General features: G+C 43.6%; 1 protein-coding gene across 20 annotated transcripts in view; it reads left to right on the top strand.

Moving 5' to 3' along the window:
• PTK2 (protein tyrosine kinase 2) overlaps positions 1 to 18,053 on the top strand; it is a 349,963-nt gene extending 331,910 nt beyond the window's left edge. For all 20 annotated transcript variants that reach the window (XM_063669126.1, XM_063669127.1, XM_063669125.1 and 17 more), the window contains 5 exons: positions 997 to 1,036; positions 2,115 to 2,221; positions 8,021 to 8,176; positions 11,443 to 11,523; positions 16,781 to 18,053. In XM_063669126.1, the coding sequence (XP_063525196.1) occupies positions 997 to 1,036; positions 2,115 to 2,221; positions 8,021 to 8,176; positions 11,443 to 11,523; positions 16,781 to 16,993 (597 nt within the window). In that variant the 3' untranslated portion in view covers positions 16,994 to 18,053. The remainder of the gene's footprint in view (positions 1 to 996; positions 1,037 to 2,114; positions 2,222 to 8,020; positions 8,177 to 11,442; positions 11,524 to 16,780) is intronic.
• Positions 18,054 to 21,990: the final 3,937 nt, after the last annotated feature.

Here is a 21,990-nt window from a genome sequence, read left to right as displayed (position 1 = left end):
GATTTTCTGTTTGTAAGTTGTTTCACCTAAGATAATGGCCTACACATTACTGCATCCATCCCCACTGCTGCAAAAGACAGGAATATATATGTGTATTAATTAATTAATTAATTTTTTTTGAGACAGAGTCTTGCTCTGTTGCCCAGGCTGGAGTTCAGTGGCACGATCTTGGCTCACGGCAACCTCTGCCTCCTGGGTTCAAGCAGTTCTCCTGCCTCAACCTCCCAGGTAACTGGGATTACACGCATGTACCACCACACCCAGCTAATTTTTGTGTTTTTAGTAGAGACAGGGTTTTGCCATGTTGGCCAGGCTGGTCTTGAACTCCTGACCTAAGGTTATCACCCATTTTGACCTCCCAGAGTGCTGGGATTACAAGCATGAGCCACCGTGCCCAGCCAATTGTATTCTTTTTTTGTGGTTAAATAGTATTCCATTGTATACATATACCACATTTTTTTTATCCAGACATTCACTGATGGACACTTAGGTTGATTCTGTATCTTGGATATTGGGAGTAGTGCCATGATAAACATAGCAGTGCAGGTATCTTTTTGATACAATGATTTGTTTTCCTTTGGGCGTATATGCAGTCATGGGATTGCTGGATCTAATGGTAGTTCTATTTTGAGCTCTTTGATAAGTAGTTCTATTTTGAGTTTTTCAAGTTCATTTTCCATAGAGGTTGTACTAATTTACATTCTCTTCAGCTGTGTAAGAACATTTTAAATGGGTTATGACCACTGTGTTTGTGGTTCCAGAGTGTCCCATGCTTGCTTCTCTCACAGCCCTTTCCGCACATCCTATTGGCATCATTTGCTTATTTGCCTGATCCCCCACCCCACCTGAGACCTTATGCAGAACCCTGTTTTGTTCGTTTTGATACCCCAGAATCTAGCCTAGAAGTTCAAGGGGGTGGATAGACAGGGTGGGAGAGAGAGGTCATTACCCAATTGTATATACCATTGCATTGACTGAACTTTTCTTTTCCCGCAGATTGGAAACCAACATATATATCAGCCTGTGGGTAAACCAGGTAAAGAAGAAAAGAATTGGGCGGAAAGAAGTTAGTTTAATTTGATGAAAGCAGGTTTTGAATGTATATGGTGTCGTAGCTTTGGAATACCCTCATGATTAATTTTTCCTCTACAGACCCACAGCAAGTACGATGTTTACCACATTCAGCTCATTACTAGAGTATTGGGAAAAAGAATTTGTTGGTATAATGCATCAGAAATACCTCCTTAGGGTTGCAGTGAGCCAAGATCACGCCACTGCACTCCAGCCTGGGCGACAGAGCAACACTCGGTCTCAAAAAAAAAAAAAGAAATGCCTCCTTAGAATGCAAGATTAGTGTCTTTTGTAAGAACAGCAGTAGGCATTTATTTAGGAATGGTTTCTTTCTCTTTCCTTCTTTCCTTTTTTTTTTTTTGGATCCAGAGTCTCACTCTGTCGCCCAGGCTGGAGTGTAGTGGTGCGATCTCAGCTTACTGCAACCTGCACCTCCCGGGTTCAAGCAATTCTCCTGCCTCAGCCTCCCGAGTAGCTGGGACTGTGGTGCACACTACCATGCCTGGCTAAATTTTTTTTTTCTTTTCTTTTCTTTTCTTTTTTTTTTTTTTTTTTTAATTTTAGTAGAGATGGGATTTCACTGTGTTGCCCAGGCTGGTCTTGAACTCCTGAGGTCAGACGTCCGCCCGCCTCAGCCTCCCAAAGTGCTAGGGATTACAGGCGTGAGCCACTGTGCTCAGCCTTCTTTCTCTTTTTTTTAATTTTTTTGAGACGGAGTTTTGTTCTTGTTGCCTAGGCTAGAGTGCAGTGGCACGATCTCAGCTCACTGCAACCTCCACCTCCTGGGTTCAAGCGATTCTCCTGCCTCAGCCTCCTGAGTAGCTGGGATTACAGGCATGTGCCACCACACCCGGCTAATTTTGTATTTTCAGTAGAGATGGGGTTTCTCCATGTTGGTCAGGCTGATCTCGAACTCCTGACCTCAGGTGATCTGCCCACTTCGGCCTCCCAAAGTGCTGAGATTATAGACATGAGCCACTGCCCCCAGCCTCTTAATCTTTCTTAACACACATGACTTAATGGAAATCATTCTCTCTCACCAGATCCTGCAGCTCCACCAAAGAAACCGCCTCGCCCTGGAGCTCCCGGTCATCTGGGAAGCCTTGCCAGCCTCAGCAGCCCTGCTGACAGCTACAACGAGGGTGTCAAGGTGGGTATCTGAGCCTATGCAGCACCTTCTGCTTGCAGGATTTGTGGTGTCCCCTAGTTCTCAGTTGACAGTGTTCATGTCATAGAGTGGAGTTGTTGCTGAAAATAGAACAGTGCAGAGTGGAACTGCAGTGAGATCCAGGAGTCGACTGGTCTGGTTCTGAACCCCTCTGAGAGTCAGGGAGAAGCTTTATGCAAACATTTTCTTTTCCATTTTCCTCTCAGTGTAATAGATTTTATGAACTCAGTCAGATTCTGATTTTCTACATACATCTTCCTCTAATCAGACAGAATGTTTTCTTTAGAACAAAGTGCCGAGATTGTTTCTGGTTTTAAAAATTAATTAAACCAGGATGCTTGGGGTAAGTGAGGACTTTTGTAGGCCCAAAGTTTATAAGTGTGGCTTCATGTAAGACTTATTTATTTTCCATTTAAAGTTAGAATTGGGTTTGTAAAAGCAATGTATGCTGAGTAGAGCCATACTCAAACCAAGGGGAGTGTTTGACTCAGGCACAAACAGCCACAAGCTTCTGAGTTTGGCAGTCAGAAGTCAGGTGCAGCCTGCCCCGGGGGGTGCCAGCTGGAACTGTTGGTGCCTGTGACTCTCCTGGGTCCCCACCAGCCCTCACCGAGTGCTGGAGCCACTAGAGCAGCAGCCCTCCTCCCTGAGAGATCTGACGGAGGAGGCTCTTCTTTTCTAGCCTGTGTCCTGTAAGGAGATGGGATCTTTTTACTTTCCACTTAAAATGACAAATTACCTCTCAGAAGAGACCCTATTTCTCAATTCTCATATACCTTTTATTCACATTTTAATATCTCTAAAATTGGGATGGTGTTTTGGTTTAATTGGCAGCATTTTTTTTTCTTTCTTAGTGGTTCATTAAAAAATGATGCATCTTGGGCTGGGTGCAGTGGCTCATGCCTGTAATCCGGCATTTCGGGAGGCCAAGACGGGCAGATCACGAGGTCAGGAGTTCAAGACCAGCCTGGCCAACATGGTGAAACCCCATCTGTACTAAAAATACAAAAAAATTAGCTGGGCGTGGTGGCACATGCCTGTAATCCCAGCTACTCAGGTGGCTGAGGCAGGAGAATCTCTTGAACCCAGGAGGCGGAGGTTGCAATGAGCCGAGATCATGCCATTGCATTCCAGCCTGGGTGACAGAGCAAGATTCCATCTTGAGGTTAAAAAAAAAAAAAAGATGCATCTTATAGTGGAAGACATCTTAAAATCCGAAAAATATCATATCAGGTTAAGATAAACTTTGCTTTACCAATAACCACCATTTTTTGACTGTCGTCCCTTTACCAAGTTCTGTGGCAGTCCTTTTTCATGTGTTATGAGTTCTCATGTCAACCTCACAGGACTGGTGGTGGTGGTATCATTTCTCAGATGACCAAGGCTCACAGAGATGAAGCAGTTTGTTCAAGGTTACACAGCCTCCACATAGCTGAGCTGTGCTTGGCCGCAGGCTTGGCTGAGCACATACTTGACTCAAAGGCACTCGCCTCCAAAGCTGAAGCTTCGTTAGATGTAGAAACATTGTTGTCGTCTCAGAGTCATCAGAAAGTTAGTCCAGGGTAAGAAAAAATGGCATCTCCAGGCCCAGAGGGATAGTCTGCAGCTTAGAGGGCACAGGTTTGCCAGTGTTCATTGAGGAGGTGACCAGAGGGTAAATGGGCAGCCACTGGCACAAACTAGCCTGCTCTCTGTGGCCAAGCCTGCTCTCTGTGGCCATAGTGAAAGTACCAACTGGGCTAGGGATGCCTCTGCCCTTAGGGTTGGTGCCCAGAGTTCATGCCAGTGGCTTGTAAGTGCCTGGGAATCAGGAACTTCCTCAGTTCACCAGGCCTCCAATCCCCGGGATGCCTCCTGACAGTTCTGTTAAAGACACACTGAGTTTTCTCCAGGGAAAACTGAGAAAGGACACACCCTTCCCAATATTGGCTTCTTTCAATAAATTTCTAAAAAGGAGCCAGACATGGTGGCACACCCCTATAGTCCCAGCTACTCGGGAGGCTGAGGAAGGAGGATCACTTCAGCCCAGAAGTTTGAATCTGGCCTGTGCAACATAGTGAGACCCCATCTCTTTAAAAAAAGGAAAGGGGACAGAATGAGATTAATGAATTATTTATTTTCATAAGCCAAAAGAACAGACTTTCAAAATGGCTTGTATTACAATGAAAAACCAACTTTAGAGGTAGATCGGCACCACCTTAGAATTCTGACATCATTATGAAACATGTTTCACAGCTGGAATAACATAATGAATACATATAATTAGGATAGGGTATGAAGCAACTTGAAATCTTGAAAATAATATGTGTACTCAAAATATATTAAGTAAAGATCCCCCCCCACCCCCCTGAGACAGAGTCTCGCTCTATTGCCCAGGCTGGAGTGCAGTGGCGTGATCTTGGCTCACTGCAAGCTCCGCCTCCCGGGTTCACGCCATTCTCCTGCCTCATCCTCCCAAGTAGCTGGGACTACAGGCACCCGCCACCAGACCCATCTAATTTTTTTTTTTTTTTTTGTATTTTTAGTAGAGACGGGGTTTCACCGTGTTAGCCAGGATGGTCCTGATCTCCTGACCTTGTGATCCGCCCGCCTCGGCCTCCCAAAGTGCTGGGATTACAGGCATGAGCCACTGCACCCGGCCTAAGTAGATTTTTAAATAATGTGAAATATACACCTCTGTTTCTTCATTGTCTGCTTGGTAGAGGTCATTGAATCCATCCTAAAAGAACAGTATTGTTCTAATACCGCAATGCAGCTAGGCACAGTGGCTCACACCTGTAATTCCAACACTTTGAGAGGCCAAGGCAGGTTGGATTGCTTGAGACCAAGAGTACCAGACCAGCCTGGCCAACATGGCAAAACCCCGTCTCTACTAAAAATACAAACATTAGCCGTGCGTAGTAGTGTGACCCTATAATTCCAGCTGCTCAGGGGGCTGAGGCATAAGAATCGCTGGAATCCAGGAGGCGGTGGTTGTGGTGAGCTGAGATCACACTACTGCACTCCAGCCTGGGCGACAGAGCGAGATTCTGCCTAAAAAAAACTAATACTAAAATACTTAACGTTTATGTATAACTAAAATAATTCATCCAAATAACAGCCAAAATCAGTCTCAATTTTTCCTAGGTAGCACTGCATTTTGGTTCTTAACTGAGTCTTTAAGCATCAACCTAAGTGGTTGGAATTGGCTATATGTATAGAGGGTTTATCAACTGCCTGCCAAGGAGCTTCCAAGTTGTCAAGCTCCAGAAAATAGAAAACCATTAGGATGTCTTTCCAAACAGCTTTTCCTTCTGGAATGTCACTGTGAATGGTCCCTAGAAGCATTATGACAGTGCCCCTCTACTACAAGAATTGGGCAAAGGGTAAAGTACAAAAGAACAAAAGCTTTAAACAGGTTACAACCTCCCTCAACCTCCCTAGAATTATAGAATTGTCTGTTTCTTCTTGATGAAACACCCTGTGGCCCCCTCCTCAAGAAGCCCTGTTGATATAGTTTGAACTGGCACATCCTATGAGGTTAAACAGAAGACCACAACTGTGACTCTCAGTGCAGAAAATAAAATACAGGAAGTCATCTCTTGGAAATGATGTGGTTATAGTAGGATAGCCCTGGCTTGAGCTTTAGAGAAAACACATTAAATAAAACTGCTCAGTTTAAAGTAGTAGAACCTAATCATAAGAATCAGCTCAAAAAAGGGGTTTCTGTTCTACTTTTGTTTTTTTGTTTTTAAAATAAGCTCCCAATGTCTTTTTTTTTTTTTTTTTTTTTTTTGAGACACAGTGTCGCTCTTTCGCCCAGGCTGGAGTACAGTGGCACAATCTCAGCTCACTGCAACCTCCACTTCCCAGGTTCAAATGACTCTCCTGCCTTAGCCTCCCAAGTAGCTGGGATTACAGGGATGCCACTACCATTACCCGGTTAATTTTTGTATTTTTAGTAGAGACAGGGTTTCACCATGTTGGCCAGGCTGGGCCTAATATCTTTAAACTCAGCCCCAAGTCAGGAATCTTTATGATAGCATTATGGCTAGATGATGAAGTAGATCTCAAGGATGTTGAGGGGCCGGGCTCAGGAATTGAGGCTGCTGCAGTTTCTCCTGAATCTATGAGAATTCAGATGGGCAGTTTTCAGTAATTAAAACCATATGTCCTCTTCCTACTTTCTTTTTGAACAGCCCTCATTCTGTTGATCTTGCACTGCTGCTGGATTATTCCTTGGGCTTTGCATGTTCCCTGCATTTGTTTTGTAACTGAGCATGGTGCATGGCAGACCTCTCTATGCAATGTGCTGGGGCAGTGAGCAGGTGGCACGGTAGCCACACCCTGGCAACACTGAGTGAGAGCTGGTGGGCAGGCTTGGAAACTAGCTCCTTTTTGTTCTGCTCATGTGTTTTTATGGGGGATTTGTCTGATGCCTTTATTAATATTGTTTTTCTTTTTTCCCTTTCTCTGATAAATTCCTTTAACTTTTCCTCACCTTCCGTTCGACAATAGCCATGGAGGGTAAGCACATCGTGTCTTTGTGTGTCTGTCCAGCTCTCTCTCTCACACCCGGCTCTCTGCATGTAACTTTAGACTGGAAAGCAGGAAGCCCAAGTGGGAGGGCACTTCGGCCTGGTTTGTCACCTCTCATGACTGATAGATGCCAAAAGCAGTGTTTATATATGCAAAAGAATGAGACATGTACATCTTTGCAGTAAATGAATTATTCTTGTGCTTTTCTATCTCATACCCAGACTTTGGAACAACCAAGAATTAATCTGTTCCAGATTACTTGGGCAAAAGCACCCAAGGGTTCAGAAATGGGAACTTATATTTAGACTGAGCACTGGCATCAGGTTCATGATTGAACTATATGTACTACAAGTTAGTCTTTTTTAAAAAGTGTGTATGTATATATATACACCATTTTATGCCTGGTATAATTCTAACCAGTTGGAATTTGTAAATACTGCTGAAGATTTCCCAAAGGCCTTCATGTTATTCCACCATCAGTGCTCAAGTTATCTTAGTAACATTTGTTGATGTCTCTTCTGTGCCCAGGCCCTAGGTGGACATTGTTACATCTTTGGCCTCATCTTCCCTGATCACAGTTGCCTGGGTGAGAGAGCTGAGGCTTTATAAGCGTAGGCCCAGGTGCTTTCCAGCAGTCAGCGCAGAGCTGGCTGAAACCGGGGTCTCGTGCAGAGAGGCTCCTAGCAACACCACTGCTGCTTTGACTTCAGTCACGACCTGCAAACAGATGCTATCCCCTTAAAGTGCATTCATGTGTCAGCTTTTTATAATTGTACAAAGAACATATTTCCATTAGGCGGCTGAGGGCAGCTAAGCTGAGCCATACCGTTTTCACTGCAGAATTCAAAGTGGAAATCCTTATAGTCTTCATGTAGAATGTTTGACTCTTTAGCCAAATAGGTAATTTTGTCTAAAATTCAGTAAATCCTCAGATGGATTATTATCTTGTGGTAAATGATTTTGGGGTGAGGGGACATTGAATCGCGTCTCTGAAAGAATCTGAGGTTTTTAGTATAATATGTATGATTCCATCTCATTTCCTTTAACTGAGCTCAAAGTTAGAAAAAAAAAATACTGCCTAATTTATCACTTGGAGGAATTACTTTACTGTCATTCTGAATCTGAACTGTATCCCGTACATACAAGAAAATCAATGACCTGCAATCTGCTTTGATCTCTTGTAAAGACCCTCTCTAGCTTGATTGTGGTGATCTCACGCCATCTGCTGGAGAGCAGAAAAATGACTGGCTTCTGTGTTGTCAGCTTCAGCCCCAGGAAATCAGTCCCCCTCCTACTGCCAACCTGGACCGGTCGAATGATAAGGTGTACGAGAATGTGACGGGCCTGGTGAAAGCTGTCATCGAGATGTCCAGTAAAATCCAGCCAGCCCCACCAGAGGAGTATGTCCCTATGGTGAAGGTAAAATACAGTTATTTTGTGTACTGGCAAAAATGTTCTTGTTTCCTGTAAGCTGTGGTGCCAGTTGATAGATGTCTCTAGGTCCCCCCGCCCCACCAAAGTCAGAACTGATGCTTTAGAAGCTCTTCACGAAGGCACCATACAGTGACAATGTTAGTGAGAACCGCAGTTATTCTGAATTGCCGTTCCTATCTTGTTTTCTTCTGTCAGTAAACACTAGGATGGGAGTGTCTTGAAGCAGTACACTCTTTTAATAATTACCGCTCACACATAAAGTCTGCAGTGAAAGGGAAAGCTGCAAAAGTATGCTTACAGTATGATGCCATTTATGTAAACTTGAAAAACATGCAAAATAATCCTGTGTAAGACTTAGGAAGATGTGGTTACATTGTTAGAGTGCAAAGACAAGTAGAGGAATGATCATTATCAAATTCAGGTCCCGCACCTGTAAGGAGGAGCCAGCTGAAGAAAGGTATATTGGGAGGATTTATCTGTGTTGTTTTTCTTAACCTAGGGTTGGGTATGTGGGTGTTCACTGAATTTTCTTTTAAAAAGAGTAAAAATAAATAAAAATATCATACCAGTAAACTAATGTTTTCCAAATTGTGTTCAATGGAGTGGGATCCTAGCAGACAGTGACAGGTGTTCTGTGAAAAAGGACACTAGGGGCTGAGTGCGGTGGCTCATGCCCATAATCCCAGCACTTTGGGAGGCTGAGGCAGGCAGATCACTTGAGGTCAGAAGTTCAAGACCAGCCTAGCCAACATGGTGAAACCCCATCTCTTAAAAAAAAAAAAAAAAAAAGAAGGAGAAAGAGAAAGAAAGAAAAAGAGGACACTAGGTCCAAGGAAAGTCAGTAATGGCTCCTTTTAAAGACTACAGACTGGCATGTTGGTTGCACAGAGGTGTCCTCCAGTTCAGAGAGTGTGGTCAAACTTTGCTCTAAGCCAGTATTTCTGAAACAGACTCGAACATACTTTTTTTTCATTGTAGTAAAATACACATAACATAAACTACCATCTTAACCATTTTTAAGCATACATTTCAGAGGCATTAGGTACATTCACAATGTTGTGCCACCATCAGCACCATCCACTTCCGTAACTCTTCCCTTGCAAAACTGAAACTCTGTGCATTTGAAACAACCCTCATCTTTTCCCCTCCCCCAGCCCCTGGCAACCTCCATCCTACCTGCTATCTCTATGAATTGACTACCCTAGGTACCGCTTATAAGTGGAATCATACTGTATTTGTCTTTTTGTGATGGATTTATTTCACTCAGCATAGTATCTCAGAGTTCATCCATGTTGTAGCATGTGTCAGAATTTTCTTCCTTTTTAGGACAGAGTAATATTCCACTGTATGTTCACACCACATTTTGTTTATTTACTGAACCATCACAGGATACTTGGGTTGCTTCCACCTTTCAGTTATCATGAAGAATGCTGCTATGAACATGGATATACAAATATCTTTTTCAGACCCTGCTTTCACTTCTTTTGAGTGTATACTCAGAATTGCTGGTTCACTGATAATTCTATTTTTAATTTTTTGAGGAGCCACCATTCTGTTTTTCACAGCGGCTGCACCATCTCACATTCCCTCCAACAGTGCACAAGGGTTCCAGTTTCTCCATATTCTCACCAAAACGTGTTATTTTCTGGGGGGTTATTTTGAAGCTTGGGGTTTTGTGTCTGTGTTTTAAAAAATAATTGTCATCCTAATGGATGTGAAGTGTATCTAAGTGTGATTTTGATTTGCATACAGGTCTTGAACATCTGTTTGCTTTTTGAGCGTTTGTGTGTCTTTTTTGGAAAAATGTCAAGTTTTTTTTTTTTTTTTTGGCCTGTTTTTTAAATCATACTGTATTTTGTTGTTGAGTTATAGAATCCTACAATTGTTGTTGTTGGGTTTTTTGTTTTGTTTTGTTTGAGATGGAGTCTCATTCTGTCACCCAGGCTCCCAGGCTGGAGTGCAATGGCACAATCTTGGTTCACTGCAACCCCTGCCTCCCAGGTTCAAGCAATTCTCCTGCCTCAGCCTCCCGAGTAGCTGGGACTTCAGGCATGCACCACCACACCTGGCTTATTTTTGTATTTTTAGTAGAGACCGGGTTTCACCCTGTTGGCCAAGCTGGTCTCAAACTCCTGACCTCAGGTGATCTGCCTGCCTTGGCCTCCCAAAATGCTGGGATTACAGGCATGAGCCACTGCGCCTGGCCCCTACAACTGTTTTTTAGTATACCTATTAGCAATCTTTGCAACAGCTTCTTATAAACCATCAATGTGGAAAAAGCTGCTTGAAAGTTGTAATGTTTCATGGAAAGCACAGTTAATCCATTCTGGTTCACTTTTTTTAAGTGTATCACATAACAGTTTTAAGCAAAGTTCTTAAGGAGGAACTTGCATGAACCCACAGCCAAGTTTAAACAACTCAACAGTAGATGAAACCATTCAGAATTTTGTACATACTAAAATTTTATATGGTGATTTTATAGACACTATTTTTTTAACCGTATTACTTTAGCCAAATGACATTGTTTTTGTATGTTGATCCAATTATAAGTAACTATCATTTTCTTACTGGTTTTATTCATATTACATGTAATTTGATGTCTTAGTCATTACATTATTTGATCCTCATAAGGATGACAGTAATGAAAATTTGAAGTTTAAAATTATTTGTTTTAAATCATAGTTAGACCCTTTTTGCTGCAACTCGGAAGTGGCAGGGAGGAGTGTTTCTGCTCAGTGTGCGTAATAGATGAAGCCTGAGATTCAGAACGGGGTCCAAAGCAAGGCTGCCCCCTTGCATCCGGGGCAGTGGTGTCATCTCTGGCCAGCCTCATGAGGTGTTTGAAAGCACCTGGGTGAGAACGCATTCGGTGAACACACTTGGGGAAAGGCGCTGCTGTTTATCCTAACCTGTGCTGGCATGTTGGAGCCAGGAGGGTGGTATAATCTGCTTGGAAGCAGTAGATGAGGAAAAAAATCCTGCTTTCCACCCTCAGCATCTGTGTGACTTTTCTTACGTGAACTTCTGTTCTCCAACCCACTCCTCAGGGTATTAGAGCAATGAATAGTCAGATCTAAACCTTTTGGGAGAAAAAGGAGCCTCATAACTTACAAGATAGGGCTCAGCACTGAGAAAAAGAAATACAGAAATTTGCCTTGAAACTTGTGGAAAGGAAATAAAAAAATATATAACTGAAAGGCATAAAAATCCTTGTGTGTGTTCTAATATTGGTTGTGATTCTTGTCTGTTAGGAAGTCGGCTTGGCCCTGAGGACGTTATTGGCCACTGTGGATGAGACCATTCCCCTCCTACCAGCCAGCACCCACCGAGAGGTAGGGCACAGTCTTCCCCTTACAGCCCTGTGTGACAGCACTGCGCAGGGACACATTCAGGGATGCCTGTGGTGCTGAAGGGAGCTCCTCAGTCTGTGGCCAGCAGAGACATCGACTGCCCTACAAGCGATGACCTTCCCTCTAACACTGGCCCCAACCAGGACTGGGCTGTTCATTCTGGGGCATAGGGGTGGTGTGGAACAGTGGCCACTCAAGTTCCAGATCCTGGGTCTTCCTGCTGCTAGTCCACTGCAGAGCCACTGTGCGAGGTCCTCATCTGAGCTACAAGTGACTCTGAGCAGTGGACGAGGAAGGCACATGGGAAACTGCTGCTGGTGCCGTGAACCTTAAAGGTAGAGGAATGCCGATATGAATGGGGCGGGCATTGTGCATTGTCTACTTCCTCGAATTCTCCTTAAAAATAGTTGAGCTTGCAAATGATCCTGGTTTTCCATTTCAAGTAGTAATATAAAAAATTTCTTTTAGGCCAGGCATGGTAGCTCACACCTGTAATCCCAACACTTTGGGAGGCCAAGGCAGGAGGATGGCTTGAGGCCTGGATTTCAAGACAACATAGTGAGACCCTATCTCTACCAAAAAATTAATAAATAAAATTATTGTCTTAAAAAATTCCAGGCCAGGCGTGGTGGCTCGTGCCTGTAATCTCAGCACTTTGGGAGGCTGAGGCGGACAGATCACGAGGTCAAGAGATCGAGACCATCCTGGCCAACATGATGAAACTCCATCTCTACTAAAAATACAAAAAGTAGCTGGGCACAGTGGCACACGCCTGTAGTCCCAGCTACTTGGGAGGCTGAGACAGGAGAATGACTTGAACCTGGGAGGTGGAGGTTGCAGTGAGCTGAGATCGTGCCATTGCACTCCAGCCTGCGACAGAGTGAGACTCCATCTGAAAATTAAAAAAAAAAAAAAAAGTCATTTTAAATTAGTAAATGTCTTTAAGAAGCTTCTTAAGGGCTGAGTATGGTGGCTCACCTCTGTAATCCCAACACTTTGGGTGGCCAGGACAAGAGGATGGCTTAAAGCCAGTTTATGAGCAGCCTGGGCAACAAAGCGAGACTCTGTCTCTACAAAAAATTTTTAAAAATTAGCTGTGCGCAATAGCTACTCAGGAGGCTGAAGCAGGATGATCGCTTGAGCCCAGGAGCTTCAGGCTGCAGTGAGCTAGGATCAAGCCACCATACTTCATCCTGGGTGACAGAGCAAACCCTGTTTTTGAAACCCTGTTTCAAAAAAAAAAGTTTTAAGGAATAAAAGTTGACCCAAAATACGGTAGCCCAGCAACAACTATCATTTTTGCTACCTTTTGGCAATTTTGTTTCAATTATATGACTAACAAATGAAAGGAAGCACCTGCCTTTGTTTTAGTGTCTTTGAGCCTAGGGTGTACACTCTGTGGTTGGGATTGACAAACGCACGTGAGATGCGTCCCCACTGCAGAGTCCAGGATCTGCAGGCTTCAGCCTTGCTCCCTGCTTACTCCAGCTGCCTGCTTTTCTCATTTCTTAGGGAAGCATGGGCAGTTCTTCATCCAAGCACACACTTTTTGTTTGTCCTTTTTATTTTGAAATCATTTCAGATTTATATGAAAGTTAATAGATTAATACAGAGAATTCCCAACTTTCCTTTGAGTTTCACAGCCTTTTAACATGTCAGCACATTGTCATCCCTGCTCCATTGTCTGTGTGTGTACACACATCACTTCCTGCTGTCGAGCAGCTTGAGAATGGCTGTGTATCTCATGCCCTCTTCCCCTTTAAGATTTCCATTTATATTTCTCACAACAAGGCCATTGTCCTACATAACCACCACACAATCACCACATTCTGGAACTTTAACATGATGTAATGCACTGTCCCACTCTGCAGGGCATGTTCCAGGGTCGTCGGTTGTCTCTGTAGCACTTTTCCCTCACCTGCGAGCGCCAGACCAGGATCACACTTTGCACGTGGTGTTGCTTTCTTCAGCCTCCTTTCATCTGAAACAGCTCCTCAGCCTTTTTTTTATCTTTCATGACATTGACATTTTTGACAAATATAGGCTCAGTGATTTTATAGAGTATTCTTAAAGTTGGATTGAGGGATATCCTATAAACATTTGTTTCTTCCTGATGAGATTGAGGTTTTGCATCTCCAGTCAGGAATACAACACAAATAATGCTGAATCCTTCTCAACATCATACCCAGAGACACACGATATCCAGGGGATGTTCCAGTTGACGAACTGGACATTGACTTCTGAAGGACAGTTGGACACAACTCCTGTTGGTGATTCCTTTGTAAATGGCATTGATTCATATGCATAAACCCTTTAACTTGTTTTTGAAAAGGCCTCTGACTGGTGCCGTAGCATAACATCACATCCCAACCAAATGGGGTTCTCTCACTTACCTGCTTCACCAGGCCTCTGGCTTTCCATGACAAGCCTCAGTTTTGCCCCAAAGTGAAGTTCCATATACCAGAGGCAAGAAAATGGCGTCCTACCAAGTGGATATTTTAGTGGGACTATTTGTCAACACCTACTCTAGTTGATAAAGTCTAAAGTAATCTTTCCATCTCCCCTGATTCCAATATACAGATTGCTCTCCTGTATACATTATTTTTTTAATTACTAATTTTTTTTTTTTTTTTGAGACAGGGTCTCTCTCTGTCACCCAGGTTGGAATGCAGTGACTCCATCACAGCTCACTATAACCTCCAACTCCTGAGCTTAAGTGATCTTCCTGCCTCCGCCTCCCAAGTAGCTGAGATTACAGTTGTATACCACCACGCCCAGCTAATTCTTTATTTTTTTGTAGAGACAGAGTCTTACTGTGTTGCCCAAGCTGGTCTCAAATTCCTGCTTCAAGCCATCCTCCTACCTCGGTCTCCCAAAGTGCTGGGGTTACAGGCTTGAGCCACCACACCTGGCCTTAAATCATTTTTGAAAAGAAGAGGAGCCTGTCTTTGATCCTGCATCTGCCTTTCACTGTCCTCATGCCTCCTCCTGTCCCCATTGTACTTCCTGAAAGAGCAGCCCATCCCTGACGGGGCCACCTCCTCACATGGCAGCTGCGCTCAGCGCCAGCTCAGAGCATTCCAGTGCTCCAGCTGTTTGGAACTCTCTCTGCTGTAACGGCCCTTCAAGGTCTCCTAATTGCCAGAGCCCCTGCTTTCCCCTCAGTCCTAACTCCCCCTTGAGACCCCCTGTTCTGGCCCAGAGCTTCCTCACTCACTCCTCTCCTGCCAAGACCTCTGCTCAGGCTTTTGTTCCCTGCCACCCTTGAGTGTGGTCATCTCCTAAAGTGCTACCCACTTGTTTTATTAAAAAATACTTTTTCACTTTGGTAGTTCTTCTCATTCTCATAGATTCAAGTATTTGATGCCTCCCAAATCTGTGTTGATTTTGTAGAACCCCTCCCTGAGCTCTGATCTCCAACTGTCTGCCATTGGCAAGAATGGTCTGCTTTCCTTGTTTGCTTCCACGGTCAGTGACAACACCAGGCACTTGCACGTCTGCTCCCAGCAGTTCCCCATCCCCTACACACATGCAAACGACCACACACCTTCCGTCTCTCATCAGGTCTCAGGTTGGTCCATTCACCTGCACATCCACCATCACCTCTCCTCTGAAGATGGCTTCTTAGATGGTTTATCTGCCTCTTGTCTGTTCCCCTGCCCTTCCATTCAGCCTCCACATTGCCACCAAGAGCCATCTTTCTAGAATATCTCTCTAGATTTTGTCATTCTCCTTCCTAAAAATCTCTTATCCCTCTTGCCAAGTCCTGCCAAATAAAGATCAACTTGGTGTGGCTTTCACAGTTGAAGCCAGCCTACTTTTACAGTATAGGCCAAATTCAGACAAATTCTCTCTGTGAAGTCTTTCTGACCCTCTCTGAGACAGAATGCGTTGCTGTCTTATCTATGCGCTTTTCTACTATGTGATTTATTCCAGTGTATTATAGGGTCCTGTGTATGCTTTTCCCACTCTAGACTGCGAGTAAAAACAGGTCTTCCTCCTTGTGTCCACAACACCAAGTGTCTCGTACATAATAGGTGCTCCATAATTGATAAAAGAGCAAATCACCATTGGTTGAAGAAACAGATAAGAAGGATCGTGAGACTCTCCCATGCAAAGCATTCTAACCCTGTAGGACAGCATTTTGTGTTCATTAGCTGCTTCCACCATTGCTGCCCTGACTTCATGTGTGGGGGGGGGTGGGGGGGGTGGCGCACATAATGGTCTAGCTCTGTCACCCAGACTGGAGTGCAATGGCACGATCTTGGCTTGCTACAACCTCCGTCTTCCAGGCTCAAGCCGTCCTCCCACCTCACCCTCCTGAGTAGCTGGGAATACAGGTGCACACCACCATACTCAGCCAACTTTTTGTATTTTTTTGTAGAGATGGGGTTTCACCATGTTGCCCAGGCTGGCCTCAAGCTTTTGCACTCAAGCCATCAGCCTGCCTCAGCCGCCCAAGGTGCTGAGATTGTACAGGAGTGAGCCACTGCACCCTGCCATCATCCTTAAACCATTTTTTGTATAGCCAAGGAAGGTCTTGAGAGAGAGTTGGCATAGTAGAAAGCATAAGACCAGAAGTCAGGACAGAAGCTTTTGTCCTGGCTTGGAGACTAACGAGCTTTGTGGCCTTCAGCACATCTTTCTGTATCTCAGTTGTCCACCCTCTGATGTGAAAGTGTTTGGAATAGATGATCTCTGAGGTTCTGTCAGATTCTGTGGTTCTATTATGAAACAAAAGCCCTGCCAGTCACTGGGATTAATGAAGTCTAAACAGTGAGCGCACATGGAGACTAAGTTAGTCATGGCGTCAGGGAAGGCTCTGATGGATCTGCGTGTGTGATGGGCCTGCACACACAGGACACTATAATAGCTGAATTTCTAAAGTAAGTAAAAAATTTTTTTAAATGCATGAATGTAGTGTGGGAAGTTAAAATAAGAAAAAAAAATAAAGATTGATTTTTACATCCTATTGCTCCTAAGGAAGATTTATTAAAGTTTTCTTCTCATGGAGGCACTGAAAGAAAGGCTCATAAAAATTCCCTGAAAAGTTCATTGGTGCAGGGCTCGGTGGCATGTGCCTGTGTTCCCAGCTAATGGGAAGGCTGAGGCAGGAATATTGCTTGAGCCCAGGAGTTTGAGGCAAGCTTGGACAACATAGTAAGAACATCACTCTAAAAAAGAAAAAAAAAAAAAAATCACTGGAAACAGTTCTCCTGACCTATCTCTTGTCTTTCAGATTGAGATGGCACAGAAACTATTGAACTCTGACCTGGGTGAGCTCATCAACAAGATGAAACTGGCCCAGCAGTATGTCATGACCAGCCTCCAGCAAGAGTACAAAAAGCAAATGCTGACTGCTGCTCACGCCCTGGCTGTGGATGCCAAAAACTTACTCGATGTCATTGACCAAGCAAGACTGAAAATGCTTGGGCAGACGAGACCACACTGAGCCTCCCCTAGGAGCACGTCTTGCTACCCTCTTTTGAAGATGTTCTCTAGCCTTCCACCAGCAGCGAGGAATTAACCCTGTGTCCTCAGTCGCCAGCACTTACAGCTCCAACTTTTTTGAATGACCATCTGGTTGAAAATCTTTCTCATATAAGTTTAACCACACTTTGATTTGGGTTCATTTTTTGTTTTGTTTTTTTCAATCATGATATTCAGAAAAGTCCAGGATCCAAAATGTGGCGTTTTTCTAAGAATGAAAATCGTACGTAAGCTTTTAAGCATCATGAAGAACAGTTTATGTTCACATTAAGATACGTTCTAATGGGGGATGGCCAAGGGGTGACGTCTTAATTCCTAAACTACCTTAGCTGCATAGTGGAAGAGGAGAGCATGAAGCAAAGAATTCCAGGAAACCCAAGAGGCTGAGAATTCTTTTGTCTACCATAGAATTATTATCCAGACTGGAATTTTTGTTTGTTAGAACACCCTTCCGTTGCAATATGCTAATCCCACTTTACAAAGAATATAAAAGCTATATTTTGAAGACTTGAGTTATTTCAGAAAAAACTACAGCCCTTTTTGTCTTACCTGCCTTTTACTTTCGTGTGGATATGTGAAGCATTGGGTCGGGAACTAGCTGTAGAACACAACTAAAAACTCTTGTCTTTTTTCACAGAATAATGTGCCAGTTTTTTGTAGCAATGTTATTTCTCTTGGAAGCAGAAATGCTTTGTACCAGAGCACCTCCAAACTGCATTGAGAAGTTCCAGAACCATCCCCTTTTTCCATTTTTATATAATTTATAAAGAAAGATTAAAGCCATGTTGAATATTTCACAGCCACTGGAGTTAACTAACCCTTCCTTGTATCTGTCTTCCCAGGAGAGAATGAAGCAAAACAGGAATTTGGTTTTCTTTTGATGTCCAGTTACACCATCCATTCTGTTAATTTTGAAAAAATATACCCTCCCTTTAGTTTGTTGGGGGATATAAATTATTCTCAGGAAGAATATAATGAACTGTACAGTTACTTTGACCTATTAAAAAGGTGTTACCAGTAAAGTTCTTGTTGTAATATCCTTTCTTTTGGTTCTGTTTCTTCAGATGGCTTTTTTTCAGGTGACTTGTCAGATAAGATAACATACAGGAGAGCTCCCAATAATTATCAGGAAGCCTCTCACTAATTAGTTTCTTTTTTTTTTAATTTAATCTTCTAAACAAGTCAAGGATGTTACCACAGAAGGGTAGCGTGACGTAAGTTAACCTTTTCATTCCATCGTCACCTATTAAATGCAGAGCTCAGGATGGAAGTAGCAATGGTCTTCAATGAAAGAACCTTCCCCTTTGCAGGGTCTCACTGTTCCACTAACTCAGACTCAAAGCATAATTCACTTGTCAAGGAAATTGTTAGCATCTCCCAGGCCCATCCTAGTCTCGTTAGAATCTCTGTGAGCCACAGAGCAGGGAGCAGATAGAACTGGGATATCCAGCACTAGGGACTCAGACTCCAAAGGGAGGGATTTGAGAGAATTTTTTCCAGGTAAATACATACTCTTATGTGCAAAAGCAGCTTCATCTTTGGATCTGTGACGGTTACTTCATCTGAAGCAAATGTCAAGGGAAGGTCATCCTCGTGAGTTTGTTCAAATTTTTGGCATTCTTGAGTCTCTTACATTTCCATTTCCTCATGTTTGAAGTGGTGATTGTGAGAGTGAGCTAAGTCCAGTGTAAATGGTAAACTGCTCTACTACATACCTTGTAAGGGACTTTGATGCTGGACCTGTCCAGTGTACTCTCAGAGGTTTAGGAGCATCCGTGGCCTTCACCCACTAGAAACCAGTAGCACTCCCACCAAGCCGTGACAACCGAACTGTCTGCAAACATTGCCGAAGGTTCCCAGGGGAAGGAGGGACAGAACCATTGCAAGTTGAGAACCACTGTTTCAAATAAGAGTTTACCTGCAGTTAGCCAGGCGCGGTGGCTCACGCCTGTAATCCCAGCACTTTGGGAGGCCAAGGCAGGTGGATCACGAGGTCCATCCTGGCTAACACGGTGAAACCCTCTCTCTACTAAAAATAGAAAAAAATTAGCCGGGCATGGCGGCGGGCGCCTGTAGTCCCAGCTACTCGGGAGGCTGAGACAGGAGAATGGCGTGAACCCAGGAGGCGGAGCTTACAGTGAGCGGAGATCGCACCGCTGCTCTCCAGCCTGGGCAACAGAGCGTGACTCCGTCTCAAAAAAAAAAAAAAAGCTTACCTGCAGTTAATATATTTTGCCTCATGGTCTCACTTCTTAGGAACACCCAGAATTGCAGGTAAGTTTCACATCTTCCTATAAACCAAAGAAAATTTTGGTTTTTAGAGCAGGCAGAGAGATGTTGCATCAGTGCATGGGCCAGAGGTCAGAGGTCAAGTGCAGTCACCAGAGTTCTCTCTGTGCCTCTGTGAGCAGAGGCAATTCACATCCCATGAACTTAGTGGCCTGGAGGGCTATCAGGACCATGAGGTGACTTCCATTACAAAACAAAATGGGGAATTTCAAATCTGAAGACCCAGAGAAAAGTTCATTTGAAACTGAAAGTGTTCAAATTACTCAGCTTCATTATACTACCCCAATAACAGCTGCCTAATGAGACAAACCATACATGCAGCACCTGAAAACCTGTCCAAGTTAGCTGGGAGAAGTGTTCACAATCTCATCATTTTTCTCCTATTTTTTATTTTACATTATTAAAGAGTAGAGTCTTTTATTTTACATTATTACAAGAGTAGAGTCTTGTAACTACACCCAGGGTCAGAGAATAGTAACATCACCCCAGAGGTCTTGGGGCTCCCTCCCGCACTGCTCCCCCAGAAGGGCAATCACCACCCTGCTTTTATCAACTTGAGTAGGATTTAACTTGCATACAATAAGAGCCATTGAATAAACAGCTCAATTTTTTTCAAATGTATACGTCCAGTTAGTGACCAGTGTGAGGAAGATGAGAAAGAGCCCGCACTTGGGAAGTGCCTTCATACCTCTGGAGGGCAGGTCCCTGTTTTTCCTTTGTAGTCTCGTCTCCATTGCTAGAAATGGCTTCTTACACTTCAGATTGCTTCTAGAACTACACCGTATATACTCTCATTTCTGGCTGCTTTCACTACGAGTGATGTTTTTGAATATCCATGTTGTGTGTATCTGAAGTTCATTCCTTTTTATTTCTGATAATACTCCATGGTAGGAATATATTGCTGCGTATTTCCCTGTTCACCTGTTGATGAATGGGACATTTGGGTGGTTTTCAGTTTCTGACTATTAGAAATAAAACTGGGGACAGTGTTTCCATTCCTCCTGGGCAAGTAAACTATGAAGGAAAGTTCTGGAACATCTGGTAAGTGTATGCTTACCTTTATTAAAAACGGCCAAACTGGTTTCCAGTGACATTATACCATTTTCATGGATGGACATTCCAGTTGCTCCACATTGTCACCAATGCTTGGTAGTGTCGGTCGTTTTTATCCTCCATATCTAATGAGGTTGAGCGTTTTTTTTTTCCTGTACTTAGCCATTGATATATGTTTTTGTGAAGCATCTGCTCAGATATTTTGCATTTTTAAGAAAACTTTATCATGTTGTTGTGGAGTAATGGGTGTTCTTATACACTCTGGATATCAGTCTGGTCAGATACTTGTTTTCTAGGTATTTTCTCTCATCTTGGGGCTTGACTATTCATTTTCTTAACTGTACCTCCCTGTATTTTTATCTGAAAAACTGGCAGAGGGGTTGTTATGATTGAGATTTCATTGAGTTTATAGATTAGTTTGGGGAGTGTAGATGTCTTAGAAATTGAGTCTTCAGAAACATGAACTTCTTTTTTAAAAAGAAGATCTTGGCCAGGTGCAGTGGCTCATGCCTATAATCCCAGCACTTTGGGAGGCCAAGGCAGCAGATCACCTGAGGTCAGGTCAGGAGTTCGAGACCAGCCTGGCCAACATAGTGAAACCCCATCTCTACTAAAAATACAAAAATTAGCCAGGTGTGGTGGCACATGTCTGTAGTCCCAGCTACTCAGGAGACTGAGGCAGGAGAATCGTCTGAACCCAGGAGGCGGGAGGTTGCAATGAGCCGAGATCAGGCCACTGCACTCCAGCCTGGGTGACAGAGCGAGACTCCATCTCAAAAATAATAATGATAATAAATAAGATCTTTAGTCGGGTGTGGTGGTGGTGTCCCAGCTGGTGTAGTCCCATCTACTCTAGAGGCTGAAGTGGGAGGATCACTTGAGCCCAGGAGGTTGAGGCTCCAGTGAGCTGTGATCGCGACTGCACTCCAGCCTGAGTGACAGAGTGAGACGCTGTCTCTTTAAAAATAAAAATAAAAATAAATACTGCTTGTTTTGGCAGCGCATATACTAAAATTGGAACGATACAGAGAAGATTAGCTTTTAAAAACTTTTTAAAGGCTGGGCGTGGTGGCTCATGCCTGTAATGTCAGCACTTTGGGAGGCCGAGGCAGGCAGATCACCTGAGGTCAGGAGTTTGAGACCAGCCTGGCCAACATAGTGAAACCCTATCTCTACTAAAAATATAAAAATTAGCCGGGCATGGTGGACCTCCGCCTCCCAGGTTCAAGTGATTCTCCTGCTTCAGCCTCCCTAGTAGCTGGGATTACAATCATCCGCCACCACGCCCAGCTAAATTTTGTAATTTTAGTAGAAGTGGGGTTGGCCAGGCTGGTCTCGAACTCCTGACCTCAAATGATCTGCCTGCCTCTGCCTCCCGAAGTGCTGGGATTACAGACATGAGCTACCACACCTGGTCTCAGTCAACTGTCTTAATGCAAAGGGATCCTTAAAACCTTTTGAAGACATGACCAGTTTACATTTTTTTAATAACTCATGACCAGAAACTTCAAGATCATTAAGGTTACAGTTTCCCTTTTTTTAATTTAAAAATTTTATAGAGAAGATGGTTTCTGCTTGAAATATGAACACTTTTTGAAATATGAGCACTTTTATTCA

This window comes from Pongo pygmaeus, chromosome 7, assembly GCF_028885625.2.
Source record: "Pongo pygmaeus isolate AG05252 chromosome 7, NHGRI_mPonPyg2-v2.0_pri, whole genome shotgun sequence".
NCBI lineage: Eukaryota > Metazoa > Chordata > Mammalia > Primates > Hominidae > Pongo > Pongo pygmaeus.
This window is presented reverse-complemented; position numbering and strand designations above follow the sequence as displayed.